Source organism: Falco punctatus, assembly GCF_963210335.1.
Source record: "Falco punctatus genome assembly, chromosome: 6".
Taxonomy (NCBI): Eukaryota; Metazoa; Chordata; class Aves; order Falconiformes; family Falconidae; genus Falco; species Falco punctatus.
In genome coordinates, this window is record NC_137585.1 from 63,508,909 (window position 1) to 63,529,032 (window position 20,124).

Here is a 20,124-nt window from a genome sequence, read left to right on the forward strand (position 1 = left end):
CCCAAGCTCCGAGCTGCATGAAGGTGAGGGATAAGGCAGCCTTTGCTTTATTTTGCAGTCTAATGGAGATGAACACAGGAGGCAGCAGGGAAAAGCAAACCAATGCCAGCATCAGACTTGTCTTTGCAAGGCTTGTTTTTTTTTGGGAGGGAATGGAGGAGGATACAAGACCTCAACAGATATTTGACCTCCGCTCTGGTCCCCTTGGAGGTTATGGGGCTTTGCAGCCTGGCCGTCCCTCAGCTAAAATCTCCCTGGTTGGGGTGAAGAGCATCCCAGCAGGGACAGGGAGCTGTATAACACTCTTCCCATGTCATTCAGAAAACAGGGTATGTTTTAGGGATGGGAATACACGTCCCTCAAGTAACGTGGTGCAGAGGAACAGGTACCAGCCCTGGCTGGAGGCTGTGAAGGCACAGACCCACCAGCCACTGGGTAAGGCAGCAGCACCAAAGCAAGGGATGCCCATTCCTCAGTGTGGCTCTTGCTCAGGACACCAGAAAAGATCTCCCAAGCAGTTGCAATAAGTTCTTAGAAAATCAAACACATTTCTCCTTTCTGGATTTGCTTTTGTGTGGTTTCTTTTGTTTTCCTCCTGCTGCTTTTCCAAAAATGACTTGAAAGTTTTTTTTATTTTTCTCCAACCCTCCCTTCCCCACCCCCACCCCCCTCCTTTTAAATCCTGCTGTTGTTTTACCTTGGAAATAACCACCAGCACATCCACCCTGATGTCCCCGGGTTTGATGATGGACATGTGGCCCTGATCTTTAATGTGAGTTCCAACACAGGGATCGGAGGGGCGGGTGCCGCATCCGTAACACCCCCAGCTCTCACCCCCAGTGCTTGATAGGGCTCAGTAGCTTTTAACAGGACTAAAGCCCAGCTTTAAAGACCCCTTCCCCTTGCTGCACGGCGGGGGGGTGCCTTGCCATGGAGGAAGAAAGCGCTGGCGCAGCATCCATCCCTCTGGGGTTGTACCAGCAACCCCACAGGGCAAAACTCCTCCTGCAAGAGCCCAGGTGCCACCTCTGCTTATGAGCATCCCACCATCCCTGCCCACATCCCCCCCAGGGGAGCCCCAGCAGCACCTTCGCAGCCCCCCTGCTAGTGCCAAGCCCTGCGGTTTTGCTTCTCCATCCCTTTCCTTCTCTGTTGATTCCCTCCCACGCCTGTCTCCTGACATTTATTAGGAGCACTGCAATAGACTGAGCTGTAAATCCAGGCAGATTTTAACGGGGGTGCCTACTGAGAGCCCTGCACTCCCCCAAAAAGGGCTGACCGAGGACTGCAGTTTCCCCCACGTCCCACCGGGGCAGGATGGAGATGAAGGAACCACCGTGGTGAATGCAAAACTAGGATGGGCTGGGGGTCTGCCAGGGGCTGAAGGGCTGGGTTGAAGCCTGGAGCACAGCGTACCAAAGGAGCAGGGTGATACAGCACCTGATTCATCTTTCCCGGCCAGGTTTCCCCCAGGAGCTCCAGAATGAGAAGGGATGATGCTTATGGAGGGGGAGATGGGCTGGCCATACCTGCAAGCTGGGAGCTGCCCCCAGGTCAAGGGGGAGAATAATAATAAAGCAGCTAAAAAGGGATGGGGGGCAGAACGGGGAAGGGAGGAACAGAGTTAGGGGGGCAGGAGCTGGGATCCAGGGTTGGGGTGAGGCAGCCATGCTCAGCCTTGTCCTGGGGGAACTATGCCCCAGCCAGGCTGAAGCAGGCAGCTGCTCCTGGAGGTTTTCCACAGGTCTCTGGCTGTTCTTTCCTCCCTCCCACCATGAGCAGAGTCTCTCTCTTGCCAGCTCCATGCTATCCCCTCGCTGCACCAGCACTGACTGCAGCCCGCAGCCTTAACCTTGCTATGAAAGTCTCTGTATAGGCTGTAAAGTCTTCGTACATCTATACGGGGCAGCGGTAACAGCTGGCTGGGAGGTGACAGCCCTGAGGTGGCACACACAGCATAGCCAAGCTCTTTTTCACTAGGGTTTCTGGGTTTTCTTTCCTCGCAGCAGCGCCTGACTGAGGAGCTGCAGACTATGGAGAATGGCTACCACGATAACCCCACACTGGAGGTGATGGAGACCTCCTCTGAGATGCAGGAGAAGAAGGTGAACCTCAATGGTGAGCTAGGGGACAGCTGGATCGTTCCTCTTGACACCCTCATGAAGGAGGACCTGGAGGAAGAGGAGGACACACATTTATAGGATACAGAACTCAAGCAAAAAATGACCAACACCCCCCAAAAAACCCCCCCACAACCCCTACACACACACAACTCAAGGCAAAATTCTCAAAAAAACCCAGAAGATCCCTTAATGAACCATCACTGCCCCTCGTGTCACCACATGGGGTGCAGGACAGAAGAGGAAGGAACATGAGAAGATGGCTCTGGGGTGCATGGTCAACACAAGCCACCATGGTGGCCACATCTAGACAAGCACCCTCCATCACCCACAGTGCTTAGCAGGACCTGCCACACCAGACCTGACCAGCCACAGGAAAACGGGGTGGCTTTGCTCCTCAGGAACTGCTGGTGTCTCCTCTGAGCGTGTCCCCTCCCATCCCGCATCCAACCATGGCAACCACATCCTCCAGCTACCAAGCAACTCAAAAATAAAAAGAAATTAATGTAAATAGGATGGGAGAGGGAACACATCTCTCCACAGCAAACCGGCACCTGGCAATTAGAGCTAGAAAAATCCTCTGGCCCATGCTGTTTAGTCATCGCTCTGCCCTCCCGGACACCCAGGTATCGCGCAGAAGAAGCTGGAACAGCCTGTTCTTTTTTAATCTAGTTTCCATCCTCTCCCCGTAAACTGCCGGCTGAAACACACGAGCGCCCCGTGTTGTGCCATAGGCAAACGCACACATCCAGGCCCAGCCAGATGGGAGGGACGCAGCAGTGCCAAGTGATGCTCAGTCCCACGGTGCTGGCCAGCTGCGCCACAAAGGGCTGTGGGACACATCCTGCACCCAGCTGGAGACCAGGAGAGGCACAGCAGCTTCTTGTATTGATACAAGGAGGAGAGAGGGGAAAAGGAGTAATTCCTTGAGTTCATCCCTCCCAGGAAGGGTGTAATGAGACCAGGAGTGACACCTGGTCACTAGCCCAGGCAAGAGGTTGGGGGTTTCATGGTGCAGGAGCCCAGCCCCAGCACAGACCAGCTCTGCTGCTGCATTTCCCTACAGAAGTGTTGATTGCCTTCCAGTAATTATGCTGCAGCATCTCACAACCCACATCCATCCTCCCCCAAGGCCGGGGGTTACATGCATCGTGATGGTTTGTGATTTTTGTGGTCATGTTTTGCTGCACGAGCAGCAGAAGAAATAAAAGCAACAGAAGCATGAGCCAGGTAGCTTGGTGGTATTCAGGGTTTTCCATCGGTACAGCCCTTGGTGTTTCCTCCCCACGAGGTTTATAAGCTCAGCCCACACTCTCAAACTCTTCTTCAAAAGCCAGTAAAATGACAGAGACCTGCAAAGAAACTTCCGACTCAGCAGTGACGCTGGGAATGAGCTTTGTCCTGCAGCCCTTGGTCTCTTGCCCAGCTCTCCCTTCGCTGCAAGCGTTTAGAGGGAAAAAGAAAATATATGCAGGAGCAGAAGGTGGCTGGACAGAGACCATTTCTGGTTTTCTACTCACCACAGCTCCCAGATAACTCTGGAAGAATGGGGAGGGTTTCACACCTTTGCTCTGGCTTTGGTGAAGCGGCTCAGCCCTGGCAGAGGCAAGGGTCCGCGCTGGGCTCCGTCCTCCAGCCCCTGGGAAAGAGAGGACCAGGCAGCCACTTGGGTGAGTGCATCTCCCAGCACACCAGGGTGGCGGCAGTCCCAAGCCCTCTGTGAGCCAGAGGAGCTTCAGATGAAGCTGGCAGAAGATAAGTCTTCTGAAAGGGACTGGCTCGTCTCCCTTCTCTCCTGCACCGAAGGGCAGAGTTCGAAGTGTTTAAACCTATGTATTTTTCTATGTAAATATTCCTGCTATTCATTAGCAATGTATTCAGCGCACTTCACTTACCTGTGCTCTGCACTATGGGGAAGTAATTTTGGAGGGGAGGGGGGGAGAACTAGAAAAAAAAATAAAAAAGTAAAAGCTAAAGGCCAGTCTGGTAGGGGATCAAAATTCGATGTGAAGCAGGAAAACACCTCCTGCCCCGATAACCCCATGCCACAGCTTTGTCCCTGCTCCAGCAGCATCAAGTTCAGCTCTTTAAAGTTGCAGCAAGGCTCTAATAACTGGTCCCGGCATTTGCAATTGCTTTCGCGAGCACATTTGCTTCCCAGTTGCCCTGAGAGATGAACAGGTCCGTGACCTCACATTTCTGGCCTTCACAGAACATAAATGCAGCAACAACACAGGGCAGCAGCGAGGCTTTGGCCGCGGGGGCTGGCATTGCCATAAGGATGCCCCTGGCAGAGCATCTCCAGGCAGTCGGGTTTTGGCATGTGCCTAAAGATCCTTCCCAGCGAAGAGATGCCAAAGTGCTTTAATGAATCAGGTCCAAAGACTTTCCAAGAGAACCCTACAAAAGCTTGAGATCAAGCAACCTTAAATCTTCCCGAGCAGAGACCAGAGAAGGTATTAACTGCTCAGCAAGTGCTTATAGTGATTTATATTTGAATAGGAATTGTACATTTATTTATTTTTCCAGACACCATATTTTTAAACCACTAATGTTTTATAGTAGATTTTCCTTCCCCTATTTAAAGAACTACTTCCACGGAAAAAACCACAGTATGTTTTTTTATGTTGAGAATATTCTTTCGAAAAAGTAAAAAAAAAAAAATCAGGTAGGAAATGCAGTGATGGGCATCTTTGGCCTTAATCCTTCCCTTTGTAGACTGTAGCCATAACTGTTAGACCAAAAATAATTAAAAAAAAATAATCTACCCAGGCATTTGCTCCCTCCCTTCCCCGCACTCCTCTTCTCTCTCCCAAAACAGCTTTAACATCCAACATGTTGTACAAAGAGATTATTGCTCCTACCTTTTGGTGAGAGTTTTATAAGCAGCTCAGATGTCCTTGCAAGAGACTTTTCTACTTTCAGATTTACAAGGAACACGTAACTACTTTAGGACAATTTGTCTCCCGCTCACAGTGCCATGACCCAACCGATGAGACTGATACTGTGACTGTTGCCTACAGAAGACATACAGAAGACAGAATCTGTAAGGGACTGCAGGAGAACCTGTTTCCCAAGGCGGCTACTCATTGGACCTTGCACATATACTAGAGCTCTTACGTACTGTATAGCAGCATCTCTTACGGGGACAGGAGTCTGATTTACACTGGAATTTACTGAGGAACTGGATTGTAGAGTTTATTGCGTTTTCCTACAAATATATTTTGAAAGCATCATGTATTTCTGTCAATAAACATTCTTATGTAAAAGACCAATTTCTTGCCTGAGTGAAGAGGGGTGGGCACAGCAGAGCTCGAGCTCAAGAGCCACAGCTGTCCCTTAGGTAGATGTTATACCTGGCTATGGTTCAAGCTTGTTTGGAAACCCAGCTCAGGCTCTGCATGGTCCTGCTAGCAAGAACGTGTGAAAACACTGGACAAGCAGGAGCAAAACCAATCCAGACCTTAGAGCCATGGAAACATTTGTATTTTCCCCATGCAGAGGTACGATAGCGGTGGAAAACGTCTCTTAATTAAAAAAGAAACAGAAGCTTCGGAGGGGTGGGATGCTCAGCTGGTATGGGTGAGGGCAGCCCCACCATGGCCAAAGCACCATGAACTACCGGTGCCTTTACACTCATGGAGGAAAATGAACGGGAGCTTGCCCTGATTTCTGCATTTCATCCTAGCTCCTAGCCTGCAAGCCCTCCTCACACCGGTCTGGCTGTGGAGGAGGGAATCCAGCTGCTCCCCTGCTAAGCCAGAACACCCTAACGAAGGAGGGCCACCGTGCAAGGGCAGCAGCAGGGGCAGCAGCAGTGCAGGCAGTTCAGCATCTCCTTTTGCCTTCAAGGGCACAAAGTAAAACATGCTAAGTTTCCACTTATGCAAGGAAAAAAGAGGAAAAAGGAATTCTGTTTGATTCAAATATTAAAAACCAGTGGTTTACATCAGCATATGTTCTAGCTCAGTGTTCCTCCCCAATAAAAATTACTGCAACTGTTAAGCACATGCTGGATTTATGGGATACCGATCCAGCCCATCACTGATGTCAGGGAGCAGGATATCTTCTCAGCTGTTCTGCAGCACAGAGGAACACGGCGGGCTCCTCCAGCAGCAAGTGCGTGCCACCCAGACAGAACGTGCCACCATTTTCACAATTTCCACACCATTACGACACCTTTACAGACATGTTTCCATTCTCAGGAGCAAGCGATGTTAGAAACGAAGAGATCTTAAATAAACACCCTTGCTAGCATATATATTTTTATTAAGAAAAAAATGAACAAAATACATTCTCTCCTTATGTACATTACATACAACATAACTACATTTGTAGATGTTCCTCATATCACTCATTCATTTATGTACAGCATGGGGCTTACATATCAACCCAGAAATCATCAAAGATGATTTATGCCAAGGAAGAAAATTAACACTCGAGGCTGAACAAAGACCATCCGCTTATCTGTAAAGAAAAGGGCAGGATGGGGAATTGCCAGAGCCCAGGAACGATGCCTGTACCACCACGGGCTCACCACCAGACCAGTCAACATTTGACTTGCCTGTTACAACACATACACAGTTCACAGCGTTCGTCACCCCACAGACACTCACTCCTTTCCAGCCCAGGGCTGTCTGCACCTCTCGGTGGTCACATGTCCAAAACGACACCTACAGGACAGACAGCAGAGCCTGTGGGATTGCTGTTGAGATACAAATGCTTGAAGCCAGATGCCAAAACAGAAAAAAAGGGCCAAATTGTGGGCAGGGGTGGACACTCACAACTCCAAGCACTACATTGGGATAACCAGCTTTTGGGGACCACACGAGGGTGTAGAGGATGAGGTGACAAACACTGAAGGTCCAGACAAACAAACCATCACAGGGTACAGCGCTACAGCAAGAGTAGAGGCAACAGCTCAAAGAAACAGCTTGAAAAATACCCCTAACCAGGTGATGGTGTCCAGCCAGCCCGCTTATCTGTGTTTAACTCCAAGCTACCCAGATCCTACCTACACTATCAACTCATCTAAGAGAGGTTATTTCAGCAGTTTCAAAGTACAATGTTCAAAGGAAAAATACTTACTGAGACTCAATACTTCTAAAATGAGGCACGTTGCATCTCAGCATCTAAATGTACAAGATGCACATCACCACCAGCCACAAGGATGGCAATGTCATCTCCCATTAACTGAGGAGGAGCGAACGGGCTTTCATTTTCTGTCCCTAGGCAAAGTGGTCTGTGAGGTTGGGGGTCTCCAAGACTCCCATACACACATTTGCTTGTATAATTAAGCTTTTTTCTCTGGCTTACGATCTCCATAGCATCCCCTCATTTCCTGCTGCGGAGGAGGATATGCTGGAAGATACAGCAGAAAATACAGCCTTAATAAATAGTAACAGCTACTAATAACTAGAGTTTTGTTTTCTTTTCCACTACCCAGCACAGCAGCTTCTGAAGCGAGAAGTGTTTTGCACATCAAAACATCAACAGGAGGGAGAGAGGGGAAGGAGGACAGGAATGATGAAGGAGAGATGGAGGAAATATTCTGCCTCCACTGCTAGTTTGCCTTCCCAGTTACCACAGCAGACGAGAGAAAAAACAAGTCACTGGCACAACAGTTATCTCCTCTATGGTTAAATAAAAGTATTCTCCAGTACAGGAGCTTCCTTGAGGAAGGAAATCAGGCTGTCATCTTTTGAATAGCGCATATTACTACAGGGTAAGCAGAGGAATCAGCCACTGTTCAGACTTGGACTATTTGCAGTGAAGTCGCTGACTTGCAACTAAAAAAGCACAGGTTGGTAAAAGCCATTTTCCCCTTTTAAGAGCTGAGTTTTTTGTCAAAACCTTAAACAAAAAAAAGTCACTTTCAGCCTGTAAGTGGCTTCTTCAACGAACAGACTCTGTTCACACACAGCAGCACTCTTCTTTTTAGTGAAACACAAAGTAATTATCGCATCCCCTGGCCAGCTAGTTACAAAGTCAGGATATTTAAAGTGTATATTCTCATCACTGGAGAGAAAAACCTGTCCATTGGTACTTGGGATGTGAAGTATACTGCAACCACTGGAGCCACTGCTGTGGTCTACCCTCCCCACCACCCCGTTAATTAAAAAGCGGCTAATTTGCCTTAATCTCAACGGCAGGTTTCATCAGAAAGCTCAGAACATTTTTAGGTTTTAATAATCTCTAAAGCCTGCCAGACCTGGCCTGATTGCTGGTTGTGCTGTACAGCCTCCAGTACGTTTGAACAGTGTTAAGCCCAGCTGGCCTCCTTGCAATCGCTACAGAGGGACCAGGGATTAAAAAAAAAAAGTTTTAGCCTCTCTGGTGTCTTTGGGATGGAGAGGGACAAAGCTCCAGGTGAAGCTCTAAGACTAGAAGATTCTGATGTTGCACCTACTTCCGTTTGAGAAAGAGCCAAAGAACCCAGCTCACGGGGGGGGGGGGGGGGGAAGAGCTTTGAACAGCAGACCTATTTGTCAAGGGAGTTTTAACAGTCCTTCCACAACAGATAGACCACACTTTAAACACATGCTCACATGAGCCATCACTACATCACCCCCAAACCTACTTCTCCTCCCCCTCCCTCTGCCCTGCTATGCTGCAAACTTAACCCGAACACCCCAACTCCTAGCTGCTGCCCTCCGCTGGTGAAAGATTTGGGATGATGAAAGCAAGTGGCAGAAACCTAGGACACCTTGAGGGTTGGCATTAGCACCTTTTCCTTCTGTCAAACAGCTACCACACTCCTGGGACCGTGCAAAATAAACGCTGCCGAGACGGGCGGGAAGGCTTACCCCAGTGCTGGATGCTGGGGCACGGAGGGGCACAAGGAAATGGCTGTATGCTGCGGTGTGACGCTGACAGCACATCGTGCTGCTGCTGGGAAATCTGCTCCCACCACACAGCTCTAACCTGTAACTCCTCAGCAGGTACTCCAGTAAATGCAGGGAAGTCTGAAGGCACAGCATTTTAATAGCAGTAAACAGTGAGTCACACAGGGAAAGGAAAAGTCAGAATAAATGGGGGAACGCCCAAGGGACCATGCTTTGACCATCATGCTGGACAGCATATAGGCTAGCGAGAGATTCTCCTTTCAAACAAGTAGCAAAACCAAAAATCCAACCTGGTAGAGCCAGTTTTGAGCTATTCACTCACGCTCCTTTCCCCAGGAATGAACCACAAGGCCATGCTGGAGCTGATTTCTGACAGCACTCAGTCTCCAGGTCATCAGTAAAAGCTGTGCTGACTTACAGCAAACAGCTGGAAGCCAAAGCAACATGTACCTTCGTCTGCACCAAGTATAAATTAAGACTTCAGGGTACCGAGTGATACACTGACAGCAGCTTAAGCAAGTCTGTGGCTGTAGATACTCGGAAGCAGAGCACTGAATTCAGGTCATAGCAGGTATCTGGAGTTCATCGCTAACATCAATTTCAAGTATATGAAATCAAAGGAGACAGCAGCAGTACGTTACCTTTCGGATCTGCGCTTGGGCAAGATGCTGCTTTGCAGGCCCACCTAAGCCATACAGCTCGTGTTATATACAGCCCATGCAACCACTGTCCTCTTCAGAGGTTTACATATATAGAGAGATATATATAACCAAAGCATACATGGATAATCCAAAGGGACGCTATCCAGCTGGCGCCTGCCAAGAACACCAGAAGTATACCTGCTGGCACCAACTGTGACGTTTTCTTGTGGGACTCTCAAATGGCAATAAGCAGGTCATTAACTGGCTTCCACTCTAAAACCGCATTTGGATCCACTGCCTACAGATAAAAGCATCTGGAGTCAATTTATCCAAGTGCTGAGCCATGTACTATTATAATGGTTCCAGTACAGTAAATCTACTTTTTCCACTCCAACTTCTCATTATAATAGAAGCTTTCAGTAAAACCAGGGATTTTGCCTACAAGTCATTACCACAACCAGCTTGAACTATTTCCAGCATAACCTTTTCCACGACAGGATAAGATGAGGTCTACCATACCCATAGGCATTTAGATACACCAACAAGCTTCTGAGAGTACATTTACATTTCCACAATATTTACAGCTTAGGTACGCCTATCAATCTATGCCAAGAACAAGTCACATAGTTGTTCTCCTTTCACAAAGGCCCATCTCCAAATTACCATGTGTGCTAATTAAAATTGGCCAAGCTCATTCAAAGTTTCTATAATCTTCCCTCTAATCAGAACAGCAATAATTTTTATTTTTCATTTACTGGGACCACCTCTGTTTTTGTAGTAACTACAGCTATAAAACAACACGAGCACTTCCAGAGATATACATGAATTGCTTTTACTGTTAGGACTTCACGCGACAATGGCCAAAACATTCCTTAACTTGTCCAAGCCAACTAATATGCTAAAATTCAAAACATACACCAGGACTCAAGGTTTCACAAGACATTTTTCCACTTCAAAAAACAAAGGTACTGAATGGAAATATACCTAATAATTTTTGCCATTTTCCCCAGAAGCAGCGCAGCATTACATCAACAGAATTACCGCATGTACAGAGATGCAAAGCCATTCAAGTTTAAGGCTGCACAGAGCTAATTCATACTAAAGTTTCACTTGATAAGCTCTACAAAAGTATTTCCTTCTCGATTCCAAAATACAGGAGGCAGCAAGAGAATTAATAGCATTACAGGTACCTGTCACCCTCCCACATTTGAAAGAGGCAGCGTTAATGCTCACCTCACAGTAAGAGTAACAAACAAGTTTCAAGTATTTTTCAGAACACTGCTCTGAATTTATCACTCGTCTGCAGCACCCACAACTGCAGGCTGGCACAGCAGGGCGAGATCAGCATACACCTTCGTGACAAAGAAAACTCCCTTCTCAAAATTTGCACACATCAGGAAAATGATTCAGAAAACAGCTGTTCCACAAAGCCCTACGGAAAACACTCTTCCAGAGTCATTACTCTGCTTGGCAGGAGTCTCTCCTGGAAGAAGAAACAGCTAACGGAGACCCTGACACTTGTGGCTGCCAATTAAAGAAATACACAGAGGGCTACTAGCCCCACACCCCTGCAAAGAGCCTGCCCTCTTGCAAACAGGTGGGTCCAAATAATTTGCTGACTGACTCCTCAATCTTTAAATTTTCAAGCTAAATTATCGTAATCAGTGACCAAAAAGTTTCAGTAATTTATTTTAAACCTATTGCTGCATCCTTACTCCAATACAATCTTCAATACAGAAGGGAAACTTTAGTAAGCTCTTTAGGAAAGTGTTCTAATTTCACTCTAGTTGCCACCACACAAAGCAAATACCAACTGGAAAAGCTTTTCCGGTTGGGTCTTCACAGACTGATTTTCCAAAAAATGAGTGTATGATGTTCTGGTAGGAACCTCCAGCCTGACCCCTGAGCTAGTGTGTACCTGCACGCACACGGAGCCACCCTGGGCAAACAGAAGCAAACCCCAGACACGTAGTTACACAGCTGGATACAACTACATAAACTACACATCCAAGATCCTGTCCTGAGAAAGGGCAAACTAAACACTGCCAGGATGAAGTTATCCTTCCTCATTATATTCAGCAAAAGGAAGAGATGCTTAAGAATAAATACATCACAAACATTACCTTTAGAAGAGCCAGAAGAGGAAAAAATTACAACTAATTTCAATAACCACTTTGCATCACCCTTCAGGTCTCCCCAGGATCAATATTAATTAATGGGATCCTCAAGAAAAATGGCAAGAAGGTGGCTATAGTCTCCTCATTTTTAACAACATCATCTAAGTAGGTCCTTCTGCCACAAGAAAACATGCTGGGGCACACTGTGATAGCAGCACTTGCTTGGAGAAGTCATTTCAAGAGAAGTTTCCAGGACTTCTGCCTTGCAACTACTATGAGGGGTTGTACAGGACGAATGTTATGAAACTCACTTAATTCTGCCTAATCCAAGTGACCAAAAATCAAACCTGAAGAGCTTTATTTCTCTAGGAAAAACGTGTCACTTGACAGGAACGACTTTGCATAAAGAATAATTCCATGTTTTCGTAAGAGATGATCTACTAAGTAATATCATAAGGACTACACTGAAGACCAGTGTCAGTGAAGAACCAAATTCACGAGTCTCAAAAGGATATTTTTTTTTTTTAAAAAAAAGCTAAATCAGGACTAACATCTTGATGCCTATATCAAGTTTATTCCACCTTGACTACCTACAGCTTTAAAAAAAACATACCAGAACCTTGTAACTTTGGCTTTAAAGACCCCAGTCATCATAAACGACTCCCTCTCTGACAAGTAATGATGCTTTCTTTTACAATACCTTATTTACAAGTTAACACATCATTTAGAGATAAACTACTGTAGTGCAAAGATTACGTGGTGTTAAATCCATACACAAAGTCACCTTATATTATAAGGTAAAGGCAAATAGAGTATGTTTGTCTCGTCTAAGCTAAAAAGCAGTCTCTGCTACAGCCTGCAAGCAGTAAGGGTGAGGTTCAAAGACTTCAAGTACAGCTTGTATATTTATAACATTGCATGCACTGGGCTGTGAAACATTTTCAGGTGGCTGTTTTCAGATCAAGTGGGTTTCTTCTCTGTTTATACTTCAGTATTTCTGTAATGATCACATCCAATGCTTTCCTGGGTTATCACTGGTATCTTTAAAGCTCTGCATGTAATTAAATTCAAACTCTCCCTGTAACTGCTTGTCAATAAGTGGCTTATTTTGGAAGGAAATTTATACTTCACTGCTCAGAATTTTTAATTAGGTTTTAAATCAGGTAGCATAGCATGCACCAACGCAAGGAAGTAATTTAATTTTGACTCCTAGCTTTAAGGACACAGGACCAGGAAAACCCCTTGGCAAAGCCACAAGGAACCTTTGCTTTGGATTAACCTCTCTGGCCACAGGGTGCCTCTGCTGCTCAACAAATGCTCCAAAGCTGAGCAAATAGCTTCTGCTGGTTAATCACCAGCTGTAATCCATAAACTGTACTTGTGCGAGCTGAAATCGATCTGCTCAGGATAAAGGTAGGTCAATATCTGATCATCCTGAAGTGCTCTTGTTAGCTGGGATTGTCAGTCCTGCAGAAGCAATGCTCACCTCGCTCAGACAAATCAGTCATTTACACGATGATACAAAAAATCCCACCCCTGAGCCAGGCTGTCAGGCTTTGCATGCACCCCCGACACAGAGGACAATGGGTTTTGATCGAATTTCTGTAACGCAAATCAAACCTGACTCTCTGCACTGCTCACCAGCAACAACATTCACAAAGCTTTTGGCATTCCTAAACTTCTACCATCTGCTTGCTGGGGCTCCTCAGTCTAGCTGCATCTTTCGGGTTCAGCCTCACACGTAGTCGTCAAAGGCGTACATGCAAAAGTTTATGAAGAACTTGATTAGAACACTGTCACATAAAGTAATTAATCATCTGACTGAAGCTGGAGAATACACAATGAGATCAAGTGATAAGGGAGCACAACAACACTCAAATTTTAAGTACTACAGGGCTGCAGCATTTTCACTGGTTGCATTAAAAGTGCTCGGTTCAATCTCAATGGACTCAACGCCTCAGCTGGAGTACTCCCCCAGTATAGCACTGGTGGTATGCTACATTTGTACCATGCAAGCTCTACTTCAGTTACAGCGTCAGCAAATGTAGCACATTGTAAAGCCTAGCAGTGACGTAAAACTTTCCATGTCACTGGAAAAAAAAATGCAACGTTTCAAAGAAACAATTCCATCAGATTTCGTTTACTGCACTATGCACTGAGTGGATTCTTCCACAGACATCTGATTTGTCATCCACTGAAGTATATAATGTCAAACCAGCCTCAAGTTACAGGTTACTTAAAAACACTGTATTTGTATAGTCCTCCCTGAAGACAAAGCAAAGCCTAACCGCTAACATATTGTTCCTTTGTAAGTGATTAAACACTAGCATGAGTTTTTAAATCTATTTCTAACTTACCAGGACTACAAAACTCACACAAAGAACATGACAAAGAGGCAATACAATGCAATCAAAGCAAGCAGACACTGGAGCTCTGAAAAAGACACTTCACTAACTCTTTATTTCAAGAGTCCAAATCATCTCTGCGCACACAAGACTTCCATCAAGCTCACCAGGAGTCACGTAGCCACCGTGGGTGCAGCGATGATACCCTACTGGCATGAACATTTCTGGACATAAAGCTTTGCAGTTTCATTTAAGTATTTACATCTGCCAGTTTGTACTGAACGCTCACCGACATTGAATGCAAAAAATCTCTAATGCTGGGTATGCGTATCCTTCATTCCACTTCATAGTGCAGCACCAAGCCCTTACCTTCTTTATAAAGAAGGCTTTCTGCAAGGAAGAATATATTTTCTCTACATATGCATCAGCTTGCTTTCAAAGAGCTTTATGCTAAAAAGGCCTCCCTCACATTCAGATCTACGTCTAAAATGCATTTGAAGGTGAATGAGCTGCACTACGTAGGAAGGAGACAAGCTGTTTGCAGCAATCCTCTTTACATTTACACATTGACGAACACACACACAGAAGCATAGGTGCATGTAAACGAAGACAATCTGCTTCAGAAATCCTACACCCAACCCAGAGTCAGGTTGCAGAGGTTGGATGTGCATGTGGTGGAAGACCCAGTTCTGCTGTGCTCTGCGAGGGCCTGCACCGTTTCTCATGGGAAGAGCCCAGCAGCAAAAACCAAACAATCCCTGAAAAGGGGCCTGTGCAGATGACAACTGCACTCCCTTTTTCCAGTGGTTTCTCTGAGGTTCCCACTTGCCTGTCAGGTTTAAGTGGAAGGCTCCAGAGGACAGAAGATAGGCATGTAGGTACATTCAGGTTTAGATTGGGTATTGGATGCAATCAGACACTCCTGTCAGCCCGACTCTGGGACAAGGGGACAGATAATTTGTAACGTGTGCTCCCCTTCACATGACACGCTGCGATTACAAGATTCAGGACACATACATTACTATTACCTCAACACGTGCCAGCGTCCCATTGCCAAGTTATTCAGCTGCTGAGGATGGAGTTGTAAGATAAAGCAATATATCATGACCAGCTACAAGTGAGCAAAGAACAACCTCCCCCCTGCTTTCCTATGAAACCCAAAATAAAACCCATCACATCTTTAATTCCAGACAACCCACAAATCTCAATTTTCTCCTACAGGCAAAAACGATCACTGCATGATTGGGTTTTATTTTTTTTTCTTTCCCCCCACCTTTTCATCTTACATTTGCTAACTCAAAATCCAAAGTCAGAAAAAATATATATATTTAGTCGGAAGTATGTCAGTTACATTTTATTAACCTACTCCAAGGGAAAAGCTTCAGGGATTCACCGTACAAGTATAAAACCCCTTTCAAACACCTAGGGGTTACTATATTACTTCATCCCAGCAGTCAATCAATGCAGTAAAAAAATTAAAATACTGAAAATGGATGCTTTTCCCCTCTTGCACATGTCCAGTGATTGCTCTGTTACAGCGTGATGAGGTCCACCAGGTTGCCTTTAGGAGGGGTCATGTTGTCTGGAAAGAAGTTAACTAGCGTATCAAACAGCTGAGTTCTCTGCGCATACGTGTGGTCGACATCTGAAAATCCTGGGGAAGAAAGAATAGAGGAAAGCAAGTCAGTGTTCACTTCTTCACACACTCAGTTTAGCTGAGGAATACGCCAGTTGTCCATTTTGGACAGCTGTTAACTGTTTGCTGCTTCTGCCTCGACAACCTAACAAGGCTGCCAGCTCTCCATCCCGCTACTATGTGCTTATACACACAGAGATCACGTCAGCCCAAGCCAACACCGCAATCAAATGCCATAAAAAGTAAAAAGCAAATGGCTGTCAAGCTCATTGACAGTCCTGAAAAAGTGGGGGAAGCAAGAGTCCTCAGGGGACTGCTCCGATGTCCCAGAAAACAAAATCTGTGCAGCTATTTTTATTTGGTGCCTCATTTCTCCTGTCCTCAGGCTTTCCTCATTATCCTCACTACTCTCTTAACCAGATCTGGTACTTGTATTGTTTCCAGTTTTTCTTGAGACAAGCTCTGATGATGGTAGAAGTCCCAAGTGAGAGTTGGCATTTAACCACCCGACTTGCACCGAGGACCCAGGCTGCACCATGGTACACGGGTGCTTTGCAAACTAGTTTTGCGAAGTGCTGCCTCCCAACAGGGGAGGGTTTAGTCTGTGGCAGAAACATTGTTTATCCAAATCCTCAAACCATCAGCAGCAAGAACAATAGTGCGTACATACAACAGTTTCTTCTGCTTTGTATTACTTCAATCACTGGTATCTCAAAGGAATGCTTTTTAATTCAGTGAAGTCACTCTTCAGTTAATCAAAGTCAACCAAGTTAATCAAATCAAGGAGGGCTTGGTTTTTATATTTATTTTAGAAGCATCATTTAGTGTACGTATCCTCTTAACTCTAAAGCCAACCTCTGAATAAAGTATTGTGTCAAGACCCAAGTCATCTTTTAGAACACTCAAAACTGGGGGTGGGGGTGGGGGGTGGCTTCTTTCTGATAACTTGGCTTCCTTCCTTTAAAAAATTCATCTAATGGCATCAACTAGGTAACGTCTTCCAAACCACACAATCCCAGCAAAAGCTTCTTCAGCCAGCAGGGCAGATAGTGCAGTAGGTTTTTTCCTTCCCTCAATTTCTTAGATTGGGAGTTAATGCATCCAAAAACTGAAGTCATTCATGCTCCAAGCAAAAGCTCGGTAATGTGAGGACAACACATCATTACAAGAATGTAAGTTATGCCTATAGCCTTCCTATAGCTTGCCCAGAACTACTCTCTCGACTGTTTAGAAGAGTTAACCGGCTAGAATAGTGAAGCAAATTATAGTTTTGGCTCAGACCTCCGGTTTCCAGCCCTACACGCCACTGTTTTCTTTGCTCTTGACATTCTGCCCAAAGAACTAGTTTTGCAAAGAACAGAGCGAACCAAACTACTCCAGGAACTGCAGTTATCACAGCAAACAGAGCTGTAGCCATGCTGTGAGATTCCAAAGTGACATGACAGGATATGCTTTATTCCGACCAAAGCTTCTGTTTATTTGGGTAACAGTGAAGCATCAGATGTAATAAGAGACACAAAATGATCCCAGGAGGCATGGGTTTAAAACCACTGGTGACAGATGTTTTAAATATGGACTTGAGGCATTGGACACTGGTCATTACAAATAATTTCTCAAATGTCTACATAAATGCACTTCACATATTCAAACCAAAAAGGGCCTAGAACATTCATATGAACTATAAAATTTGATATAAAACCCAGCAGAAACTAACAGTAACTACTGGAGGGAACGTAGATAATAGAATTCTTCTGATACACAATACTCACCAAGAGTGGTGAAATCTGAGCCAGACTTAAATAACGCTGAAGCAAGGAGCTGAAACTGCAGAAAAGGTAGTGGAGGGACAAAGAAAGAAATAAAATAGTTATTACCTACACAGGAAAAAACCTGAAAGATTAATAGAAATACAAGTGGCTTTACAGTTGCTGGGTTTTGTTTGCCCAGTCCTTAGAACTACTGTGCCATACACAGGAATAACAGCAGCAGACACTTTCATATGAGCAATATAATTTGTCACCTTGGCAGAGCAAGTTGGATGGTTTTTCCTAGAATTAAAGCAGCGTTGATGCAATGAAAGGTACTTGACTGAGAGCCCTAAAACTTCGGTTTTTTATATATACTTTTTTGCCTCCCTGGCAGATATCACAGTGCAGAAGTAAGGTAGAGCCTCTTCCACACAACAGCGCTCCCAGGGATGAATGTGGTACAGTCTCTATGAGCAAGGATTAAATGGCACGAAAACAGGGTAACTGCTAGAGCACAGAATGAACTTCTTGAACAACAGAGAAAGCTTTAAATGGCAACAACTGTTCTGAACTGCCGGAGAAGCTCGTATCACCAAATTTAAGGCAATGTCTTTCTACCTAAAAAACATTCTTTGCTTAAAACATTTTTACTCATGATTCAGATGTTCCCAAGTAACACATTCACGGTTTTACTCTCTCTTAATATCTACTGATAGACAATGCACACAGTATCTTCCTCTGCCCTCAGCTGCTGTTTTCAGTTACCCAGGTAGCAGCAAAGCTTTGTGCTTTGTCATGTTTCCTTAAAGAATTAGCTGATCCCTTAAAGGCTGGTAATCTTTTGTATCCTGTCTGTGCATCTTTACAGCACACAGCCCAGAAGGAAAGAAGGTGGTCAGGGGGAATCAGAAGAGAAACACGTACATTCAAAGAAGAAGTGGGATTCTGGAGAACAGCCAGGAATTCCATATCCATCAGTTTAGTTTCAATTTCAAGAAAAAACAGAGAGCAGACAATTTGCAGGCATCTAGGAGTGAAGGTGGCGAGTAGCAGCTAACATTGATTTGGCAATAACAAGTCGTATCACATCAATCTGATTTCTTTTACAAGGCAGTACACCCTATGGATGGGACTTGGCAATAGATGTTGCCCATTTTGACTTTCATAGAACTTCTGATGCTTCTACGTGATATTTAAGGCAAATTATCAAGGCATTGCCTAGACTAAGCTAACAGGGAATGGCAAATAGGTCAAATAACTTTACTGTGGGTAGCTATCAATGGTTTGACATCAAAATGAAGCCAAGAATCAGAAGTGATTCATCTGTGCCCCAGGCTCAGCATCATTCTGCGTTTTTAGTGATAACCTGCTTGACAGAACAGGACATGGTCACCGAGTCCACAGACCCTATGCCATGCTCAGACAGACTGCCAGCATATAGCAGACAGGCGTCAGACTGTTTTGCCATTTCATGCAGCTTACAATGATGGATCAAAGTGCAATCCGCTAGGACCAAGTGCAAATCAACATAAACAGGAAAAATCAGCTATACAAAACAGGTTGGGGTGCATAGGCTCTGTGAAAACAGATTTAGGACTCAATAGATCAATATCATCCTATTGAAAAAAATGACAACTGCACAGAAAGTGCATGAAGAGTAATAGGATCTTAAAATAAATCAAGTAGTTCTGCTGTTATCAAGGCTCGTAAGTCTCATCCACAATAAGGCAATCACTTTTGGATGCCCTATATCAATTAGCAACATATGAGAAAAGCATTAGAAAGAAAAAAAAAATATATAAGTGGTCTGAAAACCAAGCTTTATAGATAGTTCAAAGGAGTCAGGTTTGCAAAGCCTCCACAGAAGGACGGCCAAGGAGGAAAATACAGTAAACCATAAATTCAGAAGGCCACTTCAAAAAAATAAATCTACAACTATGTGCAAGAAGCCACAAAAACACTTCAGCAAGATCAGTTTCAACATGACATCAAGAAAATAAAAGTCTAAAATAGAAATGTAAGTAGTGTGCTGGAGTAAGTTTGCGTCTTTTGGGGAAGCTATCACATGAAGCTAGCACTGGAGATATTTAAGAACAGGTTAGAGAGATACAGGATTGACAAACTGCAGAACAGTGGGAAGAGGTTCATTAAGTACCCTCTTGAGTGCAAGGTCCGGTTATATGAAATCAAAAGGGAATGCAACGCTACATGTGTATTTCACTGCTAGCGTAACTTGCAAGAGTTGCTTGGCTCCAAATCAGCAACGTACTTAAACAGATGCCCAGCATAAATAACTCCAAAAGTTCCAACAAAACCGGTGGCTAAATCTGTGCTACTTTTGAAAGCAAATGCCATGTCCTGGCCATCTTTCCCTCCCACACAATTGCCTTACGGGCCTGCTGCCAACTGCCTGGTAGCACATGAAGCCAGCTACACTGGGACAAAGCAGATGCCACATGCTTCAAGGGGTTCCCTTGTGTCCCCCAGCAACGCCAGCAGCCATCCTGCTGCAGACAGAAAGCAAGCCATGCTTAAGGCTGGGTTTCAGGATGCCCAGCTAAGAGACTATATAAGCAGGATCCAGCTAGCTGACTTGCTGAACTGAGACCAAAAATCCGTTGAAAAGACCCTCTGCCAAGTATTCCAGCCTCATCTGCGTGAGGCGTGATGGA

General features: G+C 45.1%; 2 protein-coding genes across 11 annotated transcripts in view; one reads left to right on the forward strand and one right to left on the reverse strand.

Moving 5' to 3' along the window:
• Positions 1-5,391, forward strand: part of PODXL (podocalyxin like) — a 46,784-nt gene extending 41,393 nt beyond the window's left edge. The window contains exons 8-9 of one of the 4 annotated variants that reach the window (XM_080393402.1): positions 716-772; positions 2,007-5,391. In XM_080393402.1, coding sequence (XP_080249528.1) covers positions 716-772; positions 2,007-2,201 — 252 coding nt within the window. In that variant the 3' untranslated portion in view covers positions 2,202-5,391. The remainder of the gene's footprint in view (positions 1-715; positions 773-2,006) is intronic. The other 3 variants (XM_080393403.1, XM_080393404.1, XM_080393405.1) reach the window with 3 other exon arrangements.
• A 10,016-nt stretch (positions 5,392-15,407) lies between these two features.
• MKLN1 (muskelin 1) overlaps positions 15,408-20,124 on the reverse strand; it is a 98,277-nt gene continuing 93,560 nt past the window's right edge. For 6 of the 7 annotated variants that reach the window (XM_080393395.1, XM_080393396.1, XM_080393397.1 and 3 more), the window contains 2 exons: positions 17,474-17,528; positions 15,408-15,722 (listed from right to left, as the gene is read on the reverse strand). In XM_080393395.1, the coding sequence (XP_080249521.1) occupies positions 15,601-15,722; positions 17,474-17,528 (177 nt within the window). In that variant the 3' untranslated portion in view covers positions 15,408-15,600. The remainder of the gene's footprint in view (positions 15,723-17,473; positions 17,529-20,124) is intronic. The other variant, XM_080393398.1, reaches the window with a different exon arrangement.